Genomic DNA, 16,063 nt, shown 5'->3' with positions numbered 1-16,063 from the left:
AGGCCCATGCTTTCTATACTGAGAAAGATAATACCTATATTCCCCCCATTCACTTTTTAGAAAAAAGTTTCTGGCTCACAATTTGAATGTAGGTAAAAGCTGAGTCCTATTGGTTTTGAGGTCCAGGGGTTGTTCCTTACTCTTGATTCTTACATTTGGCATGAGGCTAAAAGCAGAATGGCTAATATCTAAATATTATTTTCACATTGTACTTGATCATAAAGGTGGAGTGAAAAACTTTTTATTGTTTTCTAGAGTTCTCAACATTTCTTTCACTGTGATTCAGGCTTGGCATCCCTGATTTTTGTGCAGCCTAAATAGAGTGGGAATATCAATGTTGCCCTGATTTTGGATACCATTGTAGCTATAGTCACAGCAGTATTGTAAACATTCTGTATTTTCTTAGTTACTAATGTAATACATAATAATTGTAGTAATACTGTAAAATTCAGGAAAGCATAAATTATAAGTAACATTTATAATGCCTCCATCCAGGGATAATCATTATTATCACTTTGGTCTTATTGGCCTTTTTAATAGGTATTTACTTTTTTTTTTAAGAAACCATATCATATATAGTTTCATTTTTTGGTATGAGTTTTTTCTTGTCTTATTTTCACTTAATAGAATGAATGCTTACCCAAGTCAATAACATATTATTTGTTTATAACATATAACATTATTTTAAATGTGTGGATAATATTCAGCAAATGGATTTATCATCATTTATTTAACCACCATTTCAATTGTTGAAAATTTAAGCTTTTCTCAATAAATGTGAGTGAATAATGTAGCAGTTAGGTTCTTAACAGTTTAATCATTATATTTTTATTTCCTTAGGATAAATTCTGAAGTCAAAAGTTATGCATATTTAAATTATTTTAAATAGGTATTAATAGATTGCCTTCCAGAAAGGTTTAATTACTATTCACATTTATTGTTTTGAGAAAGCCAACAACCTCTTCATATTCAGCACTAGCAATGAAAAACTGCCATTTAGTATGAAAAGTTGTATCTTATATCAATTTTTTTTCTTTATTAGTGACACTAAATATTTGTATTTCTTTTGTGAATTATCCATTAGTGTCCTTTGTTTATTAAGATATTAGAGATTTTAAAAAAATTAGTTATGAGAGCTCTTTGTATGTGAAACTATTATACCTTTGTCAAATTACATTGCAAATAATTTCTCCAGTTTGTCATCTGCATCCTAATTTTGTTTTTGGTGTAGGTTTTTCTTTTTAAACAGATTTTTAAAATCCTTACCCAAGGATATGTTTTTATTGGTTTTAGAGAGAGAGAGAGAGGAAGGGATAGGAAGAGAGAAACATCAACCTGTTGTCTTTTCCATGCACCCAACCTGGGATCAAACCCTAAACCTAGGTATGCGCCCTAACTGGGAATCGAACATGAGACCTTTTGGTGTACAGGATATTGCTACAACCAACTGAACCACACCGGCCAGGGCTTTTTACACAGATTTTAAAACATTTTTAGTATAGTTAAATCTATCAACTTTTCTTTTGGTATCTGCCTGCTTAGGAAAGCCTTCTCGAATTTCCAGAGTATATAACTATTCACCTCTATTTCCTTATATTACTTTCACAGTTTTAGAAAACATTTACATCTTTTTTAAAAATATATATTTTATTGATTTCTTATAGAGAGGAAGGGAAAGGGAGAAGGATAGAGTATTTGAAACATTGATGAGAGGAACATCGATCAGCTGCCTCTGGCACATACCCCACTGGGGATGGCCCGCAACCAAGGTACATGCCCTTGACCAGAATTGAACCTGGGACCCTTGAGTCCGCAGGCCGACACTCTATCCACTGAGCCAAACCGGTTAGGGCACATCTTTAGTCTATTTTGGATGTATTTTAATGTAGAGTGGCAAGTCCATCATTTTAATACTTTTTATTGAACAATTATCTTTCCTCAAAGGATTTATTTTTAATTTCATTTTTTTCTTTAGCTTCACAATTATTGTTTCTTAAAGTCAGTTTTCCCCCTTTTTATCGATTTTATTGGAGTGACACTGGTTAACAGAATTATACAGGTTTCAGGTGCACAATTTTACAACACATAATCTGTACATTGTATTGTATGTTCACCACCCCAAGTCAAGTCTCCGTCCATCACCATTTATTGCCCTATACCCTCCTTCACCTTCCTTCACCCTCATAACTACCTCTTCCCCAGCAATCACCACACTGTTGTCCATGTCCATGAGTTTTTTCTCCTTTTTTCTTTTCTTTTTGGCTCAATCCTCCCTTCCCTGCCACTTAGCCCCCCACCTCACCCCCAACAGCTGTTAGCCTGCTCTCCGTATATATGCTTCTGTCACTATTTTGCTTGTTAGTTCATTTTGTTCATTAGATTCCACATATGAGTGAAATCATATGATACTTATCTTTCTCTGACTGGCTTATTTCACTTAGCATAATGTTCTCCAGGTCCATCCATGCTGTTGCAAAAGATAAGATTTCCTTCTTTTTTACAGACAAGCAGTATTCCATTGTGGAAATGTACCACAGCTTTTTTTATCCACTCATCTACTGATGGACACTTGGGCTGCTTCCAAATCTTGGCTATTGTAAATAATGCTGCAATGAACATGGGGGTGCATATATTTTTTCAAATTAGGGTTTTGGGTTATTTGAATAAATCCCTAGAAGTGGAATTACTGAGTCATAAGACAGTTCCATTTTTAATTTTTTGAGTAACTTCCATACTGTTTTCATAGTGGCTGCACCAATCTGCATTCTCACCAACAGTGTACAAGGATTCCCTTTTCTTCATATCCTTCCTCAGAGGTTTTAAATGTCATCTTTATTATATAACAAATTATGTTTATATATATCTATATGATTTTTTCTAGGCCTTTTATTCTGCTTCATTGGGATCTTTATTTTTTGATCCAGTAATTTCAAACAGTCCTAATTATTAGAACTTTTAATATATCTTATTATATGGTTGTGTGAATCCCTATTATCTTTTTCAAAAGATGTTTGGCATTTTTCATATATTTATTTTTCCAGATTACCTTTAACTGAAAACATTTTATTAAGATTCTAAAAGAGCCCCATTGGAATTTCTAAATTAATATTTTGGAGGTAATTGTGATATCTTTACAATATAATTATAATTTTTCCAAGTCATCTTTAATGACTCAGTGTTTTATAGTTTTCTTCATTTGATTCTGCCTGTCTTCAAAGTTAAATTTTGATATTTTAAAACTTATTTTGCTATTGTGAATGTAATCTTTTTTCATTGTATTTCAAAGAGGATTACATCTTCTAGGTGTGGACATAGAAAAGTCGGTGATTTGTGTATACTGTTTTCTTAAATGGTCATTTTATGAGCTTTTAATTCTAATAGTTTTTCATATTTTTGTAATAAGGCAGAGCATTGGACATGTTAGTTTTGTCTTCTTGCCAATATCTAATACTTATTCCTTTTTAAAAAAATTATAATTATCAGAACATCTATGATAATGTTAAATTATGGTAGTGAATAGTAAACATCTTTAGCTTGTTTCTCATTTAAATAAGAATAATTTTAGGGTTTCAAAGTTGTGCATTTGACAATTTTTTTAGCATGTTGAGAAAATAGTTTTGCATTTTCTTTAAGTAGAAGATCTTGGAATGGGAATGAGATAATATTTGCATAATGCACTTTATTTTTTTAAAATATATTTTTATTGATTTCAGAGAGGAGAGAGAGAGAGAGAGAGAGAGAGAAACATCAATGATGAGAGAGACTCATTGATTGTCTGCCTCCTGCACGTTCCCACTGGGGATCGAGCCTGCAACTTGGGCATGTGCGCTGACCGGGAATCAAACCGTGACCTCCTGGTTCATAGGTCAGTGTTCAACTTCTGAGCCACGCTGGTTGGGCAATATAATGCACTTTATATAATTCACATTTTAATTTATTGGTGTTCAAAAACAATTTGTATTTCTGAATTTCGTTTGTACCTTGTAAAGAATGTGATGTAAGATCAAGGAGTTTTGGAAACAGTACTTTCCTACTGTAGTTTAAATATTTGCCGTTGTTGAGGCTTGTATCAGTGTAGCCTTGTAGTAGTAAATGTTAAGTGATATTTGTTTGGTGTGTGTATCTTGAACAAAGTCTCGTAATTAGCTGATGAACATTAGCTGCTTTCTCATATAAATGCATAAAGATTCATTTAGTTCTTTGCACAAGACTTAATGAAAACATTGTATTTGAGTTCTTAAACTGTACTATGAAAATTATTTCAGGTTATAGAGTGATTTATAGACTTGAAAATTTAGAGAATAATGTAAGCCTTAAAAGTGCTACAATTGGGCAAGCAATATGAACTCTATTTTTATCTTTTTGAGCCCCTCTTTTTTTTGCCCCTTTCAATGTCGATAACATTTAATTAATTGAGTTAGGGTACTGGTTCTAATTAACATACATATACTACACTCCCCTCCTCTGCCCATGTGGAGCATAACAAGTTGCCCATTTGGCCTCTTTAAACTTGCTAGGCACATATACACCCTCTTCCCCCCTAAATTTTAAGTTTCCTGCTCATTTGTTAACCCATAGATATTACAGTGGTGGACAGAGTGACAACATAGCCCCTAAAACGTAAACACTTTTGTAGTTTAGAAGAGGGAGAGACTTTTTGGGAAAATTATGAAACTTCAAGTGGGTCCTGATAGAGGAATGACTTCATTCCAGACGTTGAATAGGGAAGAAGGTGAAAATACTTTAAAAATGAGTTGGGGGAAAGCATCCACTAAGTAGGAAAGGTAGAACTGTGCAAATCAACTAGACTACTAGAGAAGTACAGAAAATCAGAAGGATGGTTACATGGGTGATAGAATCAGAATACTGAAGTCAGTGATGTCTTCTTAGTAGAGTTTCAGAAAGGAAGACACTTGTGACAAGGTTAAAGAGAAAGAATGAGTATTGAGGAAGAACCAATTGATTTATTTATAAGACCATGGAGAATATATGATGAGAACCAATATATACTGTAAAGGGGGTGAGGAATACATTGGTGGTGAAATAATTGGAGGCAGTGACAGTAGATTAGATTACTAAATCAGAAAGTTAATCAGTGAAGCATAAATAAGGATGGCAGTAACTGGAGGGCATTAGAATCTAATAAAGCCTTCCTCTCATTCTCCCTCCATCCCTTTTCAGGAAGTGTAAGATCCTGAAATTTATTCTCAATTGTCAAATTGATAAATATTTTGTTAGTGATGATGAGAGCTATCATTATTTACGTCTATGGTGTGCCAGTGCTTTATTTGTATTATTATTTTTTACCTTTTTTTTTAAAGAGAGCATTTTTATTATAATCTTTACTATATTTTATTGATTTCAGAGAGGAAGGAAGAGGGAGAGAGAGATAGAAACATCAATGATGAGAGAGAATCATTGATAGTTTGCCTCCTTCACGCCCCCGACTAGCAATCGAGCAACCCGGGCATGTACCCTTGACCGTAATCAAACCCAGGACCCTATAGTCCGCAGGCCGATGTTTTATCCACTGAACCAAACCAGCTAGGGCTATTTTTTACCTTTTAAAAAACTTTATTGTTTAAAGTATTGCATATCCTCCTCCTTCCCTTCACCCTTTGACACTCTCCATCCTGCTGCTGCCCCCTCCTCAGGCCTTCCCCGACCAATGTTTATCCAGGGGCTATGCATATATGCATATAAGTTCTTTGTTTAATATTTGTATTGTTTTTAATACCTAAGACATTCCTGTAATGCAGATGTTGATAACTACTTTTCACAGTTGGGAGCATCCTTATTAACACTTCTGAGATCACTATAGTAAATACCAGTGATACACTTTTTCATCTCTTTTCTTTTTCTTCATTCCAGTCATTGAAAAAAATACTGAAACCAAGAATTTTCTGAAAGTCACATACTAACAGGTGCCAGAGCTGGGTCTAACTGTGAAATAAAGACTGACTCCAGTACCCTACCATGATTTTTCTATGACCCTATAATTTTCAACTTGGCTGCCAAAGAGAATCATCCATGTAATTTATTTTTCCCTACCAATTTATTTTGGAATGAAAATATTCTAGTTTTTAATTTGGAATGAAAATATTAGGGAGAAAAAAAAAGAATAAAAGAGTATTGGATTATTGAATGGTGATTGAGAATGGGGACTCTGGAGTTAGACTGCTTGGGGTCTAACCCTAACTCAACCACTTACTAGTATGTGACCTTGGATAGGTTATTTGTTTAGGCTAGCAGCAGCTGCTCCTTCCTCCCTTCCTTCCTTCCTTCCTTCCTTCCTTCCTTCCTTCCTTCCTTCCTTCCTCCTTCCCTCCCTCCCTCCCTCCCTCCCTTCCTCCTCCTCCTCCTCCTCCTCCTCCTCCTCCTCCTCCTCCTCCTCCTTCTCCTCCTCCTCCTCCTCCTCCTCCTCCTCCTCCTCTTCCTCTTCCTCTTCCTCTTCTTCCTCTTCCTCATCCTCTGCATCTTCCTTCTCTTCCTCCTCTTCCTCCTGCTCCTCCTCTTCCTCCTCTGTCTGCTTCTTTTGTGAAGTAGAGATTATATTAATTCACCACTTGTGAAGACTGTGAGGATTTAATGAAAATTCCCATAAAGCACTTAGCATGGTGCCAGATACATAAGTGCTTGAGGAATATTAGTCATTATCATAATATTATCCATGGACATCCATCATTGCTATGTATGAGACATTTGACTCACACTAAGTGTTTTCCAGACTTTATTCCCAATGATGCCAGATGTGTCTGAACAGTAAAGGATTCCATGGTCAAATGCTCTTGGGAAAATACTTCATTCTAAACACCTTTCTTGGAGACTTATAACACAGATTTAACATATAAAGGCCCTGAAAAGTCCTTTGATTAAGCTTAAAAGAAAGAAACTTCTTTAACTTTCTTGAATAGTTACATTTTCATGGGGAACGCCTTTTTTTTTTTTTTTTTTTTTTTTTATAGCTTTAGTACCACTGTTAATATCTTTCTGAATAGTTTTCTTATCAACTCAGGAACCACTGCCTAAATTATTTAATGTATTTGCATTTACCTCAGTTAGTGAATTAATACAGAGGTTTATCCTTTTATTTTTCCTGATTATAATTTACAATAACAATATGGTGTTTAGTTGGAAGGATCCAGGAGTTGGGGATTCTGATATTTCTGTAACTAGGAGAGTGATCTTATATTTTACCTCTGTATGTGCCTTGATTTCTTTCTTTTTTAAAATTTTTTTTATTAATTTCAAAGAGGAAGGGAGAGGGAGAGAGAGAGAGAAACATCAATGATGAGAGAGAATCATTGATTGGCTGCCTATTGCACGCCCCCCAACTGGGGATCGAGCCCGCAACCTGGGCATGTGCCCTTGACCGGAATCGAACCTGGGACCCTTCAGTGGGCAGGCTGACGCTCTATCCACTGAGCCAAACATGTAAGTTTAAAATGTTTGAAATGTAAAATATGTCATGACAATCAAATGACAAAATTCTTATATGTAAGATTAATTGGAGATTAATATTGAAGTAGAATAAAAAATTTAACTGTCAGAGCAGTTATTTATAATTAACTTGATTGTCTATCTTGAACATTCAAGATAATAGACAAGAATTACTAGAAGTCTGAATAACTAATTCACTAAGATTGGTAGAAATAATCAGAATACATAGGAAAAGGATTGCTTTCCTAAATACTTGTAATTAGCAATTATAATTACAAAGAACAAAACATAAAGTTTAAAAAAAAGAGAAGAGCTCATTTATAATAGTAACATAAACTAGACCCTATCAGATAACAAAAGGCATTTGTAGAACATACTGTTAATTGTTCACAACTATTTGTTTTTCACTTCTTTCTCAGAAGTAGAACCCAAATTTTTAGCTGTGTGTCACTCTGTTAAAGATTGTTTTGCTTAGCCTCCTATAATGCTGTGTGTGGCCATTAATACTGAACTCTGGCCAATGAGCTATATATGGAAGTTATCAAGAGCTCAGGGAAGGAAGTCTCCTTAGGTGGAAGGCATTCTCTCTCCTCCTTATCCTTTTTTTCTTGAATGTGGGCAGAATGTGAGTAGGAGAGCGTCAAAGACCCCACATAGAGGAGAGGTTCAGGGACAGAAAGTTAAAATGAGGTATGTATATAGGGCATTTGAGCTAACAGTGAGGTACTGCGTTGGGTCATTACAGGACAAGAAGAAGAGGAGATGCTCAATAATTAGTAGTTTGCTCTGCCAGGTAGATAGGTCAAGACACGTGGTCTCTGATTATCTCTTATTATGGGTAATACCCCTAACTAAAATTCTTCTAGTTGGTTAAAGGAGTTGAGGGGGACAGATGTTTCTTATGAGCCCACAGGGTCTCAGTTGTCTTTAGCTCAGAATAATCTGAGTACCGCAGAGACACATCTTGGGGTGACTTGTTCTGAACCCCAACAGTTCCCTCCTCTGAAACTTCCTGAGAGAAGTATCATATTCCAGAAGTTGGATTGATAGAGTTTGTTCCATATCTCATTAAACCAGTCTAAGTATAGGTCAGATCAGTTAAACAGTTATTCATTTCAGGAAGTGGTGATGCAGGTGGGCTCCCAAAATTAGTCCTATGGTGCAAGCAAATCAGGTATTTAATAAAAGGCATTTCTATGGCAATAAGAAAAATGAAAGTTAATGATTGGAGAAAACTATAATCCCAGTTTCTGAGTTCAGAATACAGGCAGTAGAGAAGATTTCTAGATGTCTAGCCATATCTAGATATTTAGGAATTGAGGATGATAAAGATAGGTGGGCTGTGGACTGCTTCTAGAGCTGCATTTCTGGTTTCACAATGTCCTTTGTAAGATAAGGACAATTGCTCTGGTTGACCTTCCTCCCAAGCCACTTCATCCCTAATTAGCTTTTTTTCCCTCTGGGTACATCGTTTTTGTGTTGTTTTATTTAGCATAGGGAGGATGTATTTTTTAAAATATGTTTTGTTTTTCATTTATTTCAGAGAGAAGAAGGGAGAAGAGAGAGAGATAGGAACATGGATAAAAGAAAAACATTGATCACTGCCTCCTGTTTGCCCCACACTGGGGATAGCTCGAAACCTGGGCATGTGCCCTGACATGCAAACTCCTGGTATATGGGACGAAGCTCAACCAACTAAGCTAAACCTGTGGAGTGTGAGGGGTGGGGAGAGAGGATGATTTCTAAGAAATCCTATCACACTCTTTAATCTTCAGCTTCCAATTTTGCCAAATTTCTGATTAAAAAATAGTTATTAAATCTTTTCAAATAGCTTGTCAAATTTCAGCTGGAATAAATGGTAAATATTTCTGGCCGTATTAAACAATTGCATGGACTCAAGAGGCTGCAAAGGTCATTACCTTCCAGATCATTCCCTCTGATAGCCAAAAGAAAGAACTGACAGCCTTCATGTCCCAGGCAGGCAGGGGAATGTTTCCTGGTGAGAGACAATGTCTATTTCCACAATACAATCAGATAAAGGAGATGCAATTACTTTACATGAAGCCTGTGCAAAACATAACAACTTGCCTCTAATCTTTTATCTTAACTCCATCAACCATTAAATAAATCTTAACTATAGCCTCTATTAGAACTTTATCAACAGGTTTTGGGTAGATGAATTGTTCCCTGCCAGACATCCTTTTCCATAAAACATTCAGATAAAGTTGACATAACTCTTTTTAACATAAAGCCTGTTTAAACCTTCCAGTTTTCATAATTGTATCAATCCTTACATTACTATATTCTTTTAACCTAATTGTAGCCTGAGTTAGGGTTTCACCAATGGGTTTTTGTTCCCATAGTTCATGGAATTCTCATGTCAAGGAGTCCTATAAATTTCTCTTTGTTTTACCTCTATCAGTATTAAAATATAGGTATCTCATTTTGTTTATTTGATTTGGAAGCCCTTGCTTTTAATGATCTAATCTATTTGGAACATTCCTCATAATAATCATTGTAATTTTGGGTTATAATTTCCTTGAGAGCTGGCAGCAGTTTGGTAGGACTGTAGCCATAAATGGAGTTTAGCCCACATTTCTGTCTGGCCATACGTTGGAGCTTCCAACCTGACAGTTACCAAGCTCAGTTCTTAGGACATAAAAATGTATAAATTGTCTTTTAATAAGATTTTGCCTTTTGTTTTTTTCTCTTCATAAGTGCAGAATGGTTATATTTCCAATATCCCATCTCCCTTCCTCCCTTCTCTCCTTTCCTCCCTCCCCCCTTTCTTTCTGTAAATATGTATATATTAATTTCAGAAAACAGTAGAGAGGGAGAGAGAAATAGAAACATCAATGATGAGAGGGAATCATTGATTGGCTGTCTCCTGCACACCCCACACTATATCAAGCCCCAAAACCGGCATATGCCCTGACCAGGAATCGAACCTTGACCTCTTGGTTCATAGGTCAATGCTCAGCCACTGAGCCATGCCTGCCGGTCTTGCTTTCTCTAATCTGCAAATGTCTGAAGGCAAATAGGAAGGTGTCTGAGTTTATTTTGATTTTTCTCCCTCCATCTTATTAAAGGAATCTTAAATGACTAGCTAGTATAACAATATGAGAACTCTCTGAAAATGGTTTTCTTTCTTTTTCATTTAGAAAGTTTTCCAATTCAAAGGATTTGTCTATTGATGAGTAGGATCTTAATAGCTACTCAAACCAATATTCTGGATGCAAGAGACATCGCCAAAGGAGAGTGCAAAAAGATGCAACCCTCTCAAATTAAAGTTGACTCCCAGAGTTAGAAACAGCCATTCCAAAATATGGGGAATCATGTTTTCTCCCTTTTGAATTGGGTGTTTAGATTTCCTAAGGTCAAATCCACATCCTACTTGGCTGCCTGCCATATGCATATATATTCTTCAACTAATGGAAAACAAGAATGAGGGGCCTTGTTTTTATCATCTCTGGGAGGAAATGGATATACATAGAAAATTCCCTTGAGAGCTTAGCGTGGCTGGACAGAGAGCAGGAGACACACAAGCACGTGGAAGCCAGAGAGAAAGTATTCTCACTGGTCATAAGGCCAAGCTCTTCAGGACATATGACAAGACAAAAGGAGAGTCACCAGACACAGAGAGAAATACAAAATTAATAAAATCCATAAGTACTCATACCAAATAACCAAACATTGATAAGCCCAATGAAAATTAGTTTTACAAATATTTTCTTCTGCCCTATCCAGTTTGGCTGAGTGGATAGAATGTCGGCCTGCAGACTGAAGGGTCCTCTAATAGAATTAGGATTCAGTTTCTGGCAATTCTGTCTCAGTTTCTACTACTTGATAATGCTGATGAAAATTAAGAAGCCTAATGCAGGTTTTGTACCTGAATTAGGAGGTTAGGAAATTTAGGTAGAGCTAAGATTTTTCCTCAAGAAACAGTTTCTAAGTCTACTCTCATATAGATGGGTGGGTGAAGATAACTACATTGTACTCTGACAAGTTTTGTTGGAGATAAATTTGTTTTTCATTTCCTAAGCTTCCTTTTTTTTCTTTTTATACTTAAGTAATTCCAATCTTCTGAATTCCAATCAACTAGTGTTGAATACAGTGATTATCTTGGATATTACCACTTTTACTTTTGTTTTATTAATATTAAGCTTTAAGGGAACCAAGTGGCTTGCCTAATAGACTGTTATTCTTATAAATAACTGAAATATAAGCAAATTCAATTACTTTAATGCCTTCTATAAAGTCAATTTTGAATGCATGTCTTTTTGAAAACACAGTTTTAAAATATTTTCTGCAATTTTCTTGCGATGCATCATCTATTTGAAATTATTCACTTGAAACTAGGAAAAAATGTTCAGTATGTTTTGCAGCTGGCATTCATGAAAGCTGAAAGAAAATTGCAGAGCCAATATCATCATATTATGACACTTATACTTTTGTCAAAATTCTTGCATTTTAATGCTTGTTTGTGCACATTGGTTTTGAAATGAACCCAGTAATTTCTGTTTGAAATTGCTTTACTTTTACTAATAGGAAATAACTAAATTTTATAGGTTCATTTCTATCTATAATAATCTGACTATAAAGAAAATGTACTTAAAATTTTAACAATTTTCTATGTTAATTTTCAGATTGAAGATTTAGAACACATGTGGAAAGATGTTCACTTCAGAGAAAGGGGTTGTGGAGGAATGGTTGTCAGAGTTTAAGGTAAAATTTATTTTAATATAATTATTATATACCAAAGAACTTTTGTCTGGGGTTTAAATTCTAGTGGCTTTTTTTTTTTTTTTTTTTTTTTTTGTGACTGAAAAGCTAAATATTTGTGGAAGCAGAAGTATGTCCCAACAAATCTTGATAGGGAATTATTTACACATAGTAATCTTTTCTAGGAGATCAATTCCTTTTTTCTTAAAAGTGGTTCAAACAGTTTGTTTGTTTTTTTCCTTTGATGGCAACACTGCAACGAATGGTTAGTGTCTGGATGTTGATGTCACTCTCTTCAACCACCATCAAACTCCCAACAGTGGGCGTGGGAGTGGGCATGATCAACAGTGAGGAAAAATGAGAGGATATTCACCCAATTTTCTACCAGTAGATCTTTCTCTAGTTGGCTAACGCAGTGACGATATAGGGGTGTATAACTTTTGGTTAGATGATGAAAATAAAGCCTGTTTTCTTGTTTCATGACTTGTGTCTATGATAGCTAAAATTGTGTTGCTTTAACCAGTTAATTACCTTGTCCTTGTCTTCTGGGTCTCATTGTTACACATAATTATGTGAGTTTCATGATCATGAACAACAGGAATGAAAAGTTTGGGCTGCGACTGTCACTTTTTTTGTTCAGCCCTACCACCCCAAGACCTTCAGGGACAAACATATAGTCTGACAAAGTCAGACTTCTTGGCCTGTTTCAGTGAGGGAGATTATATAACAGGTACCAGGCAGGCATTTCGCCAAAGGAAAAGATAAAATTGTTGTAGGATTTAGAGGAAGGGTGGAGTTCAGATGAAATTTAAATGAAGCTGTATTCTGACAGACTTAAAACAAAGCAAAGCTATGTGTAAATAGGGTCAATATCTGGTCTCAACTTTGAAATAGACCCAGGGTCCTGTTGTCTTGGAAACTACAAAGTTAACATTTACATGGAATGTTGTGTTCAAAAACCCCTCCTCTGAACCTTTGTACCTAAGTCGGAAATTGAGCCTGCTTCTCTGTGTCAAGGTGAAGTAGCTCCTCCAGGCAAAAGTGGGATGTTTCATTCTTACTGATGAATGTTTAAACAGCAATTTTTTTGATATTTCTGATTTTAGACAATAAGATTTCTCAGTGAGTAACAACATAATAGTCACTCAAAAAAGGAGATTGTTATGATACTTTTCGGCTACCGTGTGTCCTTGAGAGAAACAATATTTCCTATTAAATTTGCAGCTGGCCTTATCAGTCGTTGTTACCTCATCCTGATGAATGAATGGCTGAGCAGATTTTTATTTTTTCACCTTTCATAGTCAAGAATTGACTATCCTTCTATGGAACCCCTAAGTAGTTATAAAATAAATTAGAATATTATAAAAGTGCACTGTATAAATTTTACATATTGTAATAGATTGACTAAATTTTATGTGCTTTTTTGATGCATATGTTGTCTTTGTGAATTAAGTGTTCAAGGTGTTTTTAAGTTTTTTTTTCTGCTTCAAGAGGTTTCAATATGGTTCATTATATCATGATTTTTATTTTTTTTGCAGTTTGATGGAAATTGTCAAGTTTAACAATTGAGTACCACTTCTAGAGCATTCTTATGTTTAATGGTGAAGTCAAATTTGCAAAAGCAAATATAGCCAATTAGCCATTCTTTAATAGGAGAGTTATGGAAAGATATCATGTTGAAAGATGGAGTATAGGAGAGGAGTCAACTATTAAGGCATATAATTTAAAATAATGACTGAGTCCCTTCCCTTCACCTCTATTTGTTATTCCCCTTCCCTTCAGCCTTGACTATATAGATACCCTGGGAAGTGTAGCAGTGAGGAGGGTAAGAGGGCAGTATAGCAGTAAGGGCAGTAATGTGCCGAGTGTTTGAGGAAATGGGTTTTTTGGAGGGAGGGTTACAGAGATGGCATGTAGAAGAGTCAACCAGAGTGGTTACATTGGTAGGTTGGTTACTTTGAGCAAATAAGTAATATGGAGGATAATGGGAGTTAGATTTCTCTGTGTCTGAGAAAGAAATTAGAAACATGGAATGGGGAAAGGCAAGAAAGAACCCTAGAACCCTTAGGTGTTGTATTGAAATTAGGAGAATCAGTATGAATTCATGGATCTAAATATGTAGATGATATATTTAGATATGTATATACATGCATATGTGTATACATATATTTCCTAGTTTTTTTTCACTAAAGAAGCAATGGCACCCCAGTAGTAATGAATACACCAAGCACACAGGTCTTATTTTCTAATACCATGATCTAGGACATAAAGTAAGTAATATTTTGTTAATATAACATATATAGGGTAAAGGTAGTTTTTACAGTTGTTTGTATGGAAAATAATACAATAATTAATAAATAATAATACAAGAATAAGCTCTTCCACATACAACTTTATACTTTCTTTTGCCCGACCCTGTATTATGTGGGTAGTGATATTTTATTAGAATTTTTATAAATTTAACTCAGGGGAAGGAGAGGAGTGAAATCCTGGGCCCCATGAAATAAAAAGTAATTTAATTTAATTTCCCCTAATCCTGCAAGATTAAAATTACCCAATTTTCTGTCAATTTGGTATAACAAATGTTTTAAATTATTGCCTAGTCTGTATTATAGCCAGTTAAAGAGATATTTCCTATTCCTTGGTTAATTTGCTATGGATTCCTGAAAATTATTTGAATATTATTTTGAATTATGTTAATGTGTGTTTAATTCGGTTTTCTTTATGTTGGATAAAAAAATTAAGGTTATCAGGCAAAATCAGTAGTGTACTAGAGGTAGTAGAGTGCAAAAAAGTGCTTTAGAACAAACCTCTTAAGTACTTTTAAAATTAGAGTGTCTTGTTTTTGGAAATGATTTGTGATGTTAATTACATTTTTGTTTAAAATTTGGCAAAATTTGAAGACATGCTTCATACTAAAGTATCGTTTGGCAGATGGTTTTTTAAAAATGTCAGGATGTGTGATATAGGTTGGGTGGAAGAGAATTAATGAAGATGGACAGATGGATGGAGAACCAATAAATAAAAAAACTCTGTTCAAAACATTACACATGAGATTAGATTTTTGAGTGATATATACTTATATAAATACTAGGGGCCCGGTGCACGAAATTCGTGCACTGGGTGTGGGGTGGGGGGGAGGGGGAGAGTGTCCCTCAGCCCAGCCTGCCCCCTCTCACATACTGGGAGCCCTCAGGCGTTGACCCCCATCACCCTCCGATCGCCTGATCGGCCCCTTGCCCAGGCCTGACGCCTCCGCCAGAGGTGTCAGGCTTGGACAGGGGACCCCCATCTCCCCCCGATCACTGGCTCTGGCCCCCGCCCAGGCCTGAGGCCTCTGGCCCAGGAATTATGCCTGGGCAGGGGACCCCCATCTCCCTCTGATCGCTTGCTCCAACCCCCGCCCAAGCCTGACGCCTCTGACCCAGGCTTCAGGCCTGGGCAAGGGGACCATCATATTCCCCCAATCCCCGGCTCCGCCCCCCACCCAGGCCTGATGCCTCGGCCAGAGGAGTTGACCCTCATCACCCTCCGATCACCAATCACCGGATCGGCCCCTTGGCCAGGCCTGAGGCCTCCGGCAGAGGTGTCAGGCCTGGGCAGGGGACCCCCAGCTCCCCGCGGTTGCAGGCTCCGCCCCTGCCCAGGCCTGACACCTCTGGCCTAGGCGTCCGGCCCGGGCAGCGGGGACCTGCAGTGGCAGCAGGGGGCGCCGCGATCGTGGGCTTCGCTTTAGGCCCAGGCAAGGGACCCCTAGCTCCTGGGACTGCCAGCTTCGACCGTGCCCAGCTCCCATCGCTGGCTCCACCCCTACTTCCTGCTATCACTGTCCAGGGCGGCAAAGGTGCCTGATTCTCCGATCACGCCTTCAGTCTTCGCTCTGCCGCTTTGTGCCTACGTA

General features: G+C 36.6%; 1 protein-coding gene across 2 annotated transcripts in view; it reads left to right on the top strand.

The window, feature by feature from the left end:
* HYCC1 (hyccin PI4KA lipid kinase complex subunit 1) overlaps positions 1-16,063 on the top strand; it is a 57,979-nt gene that overhangs the window by 4,429 nt on the left and 37,487 nt on the right. For both annotated transcript variants that reach the window (XM_081102190.1, XM_081102191.1), the window contains exon 2: positions 12,087-12,165. In XM_081102190.1, the coding sequence (XP_080958316.1) occupies positions 12,115-12,165 (51 nt within the window). In that variant the 5' untranslated portion in view covers positions 12,087-12,114. The remainder of the gene's footprint in view (positions 1-12,086; positions 12,166-16,063) is intronic.

Source organism: Myotis nattereri (assembly GCF_964212035.1).
Source record: "Myotis nattereri genome assembly, chromosome: 11".
NCBI classification, from domain to species: domain Eukaryota; kingdom Metazoa; phylum Chordata; class Mammalia; order Chiroptera; family Vespertilionidae; genus Myotis; species Myotis nattereri.
This window is presented reverse-complemented; position numbering and strand designations above follow the sequence as displayed.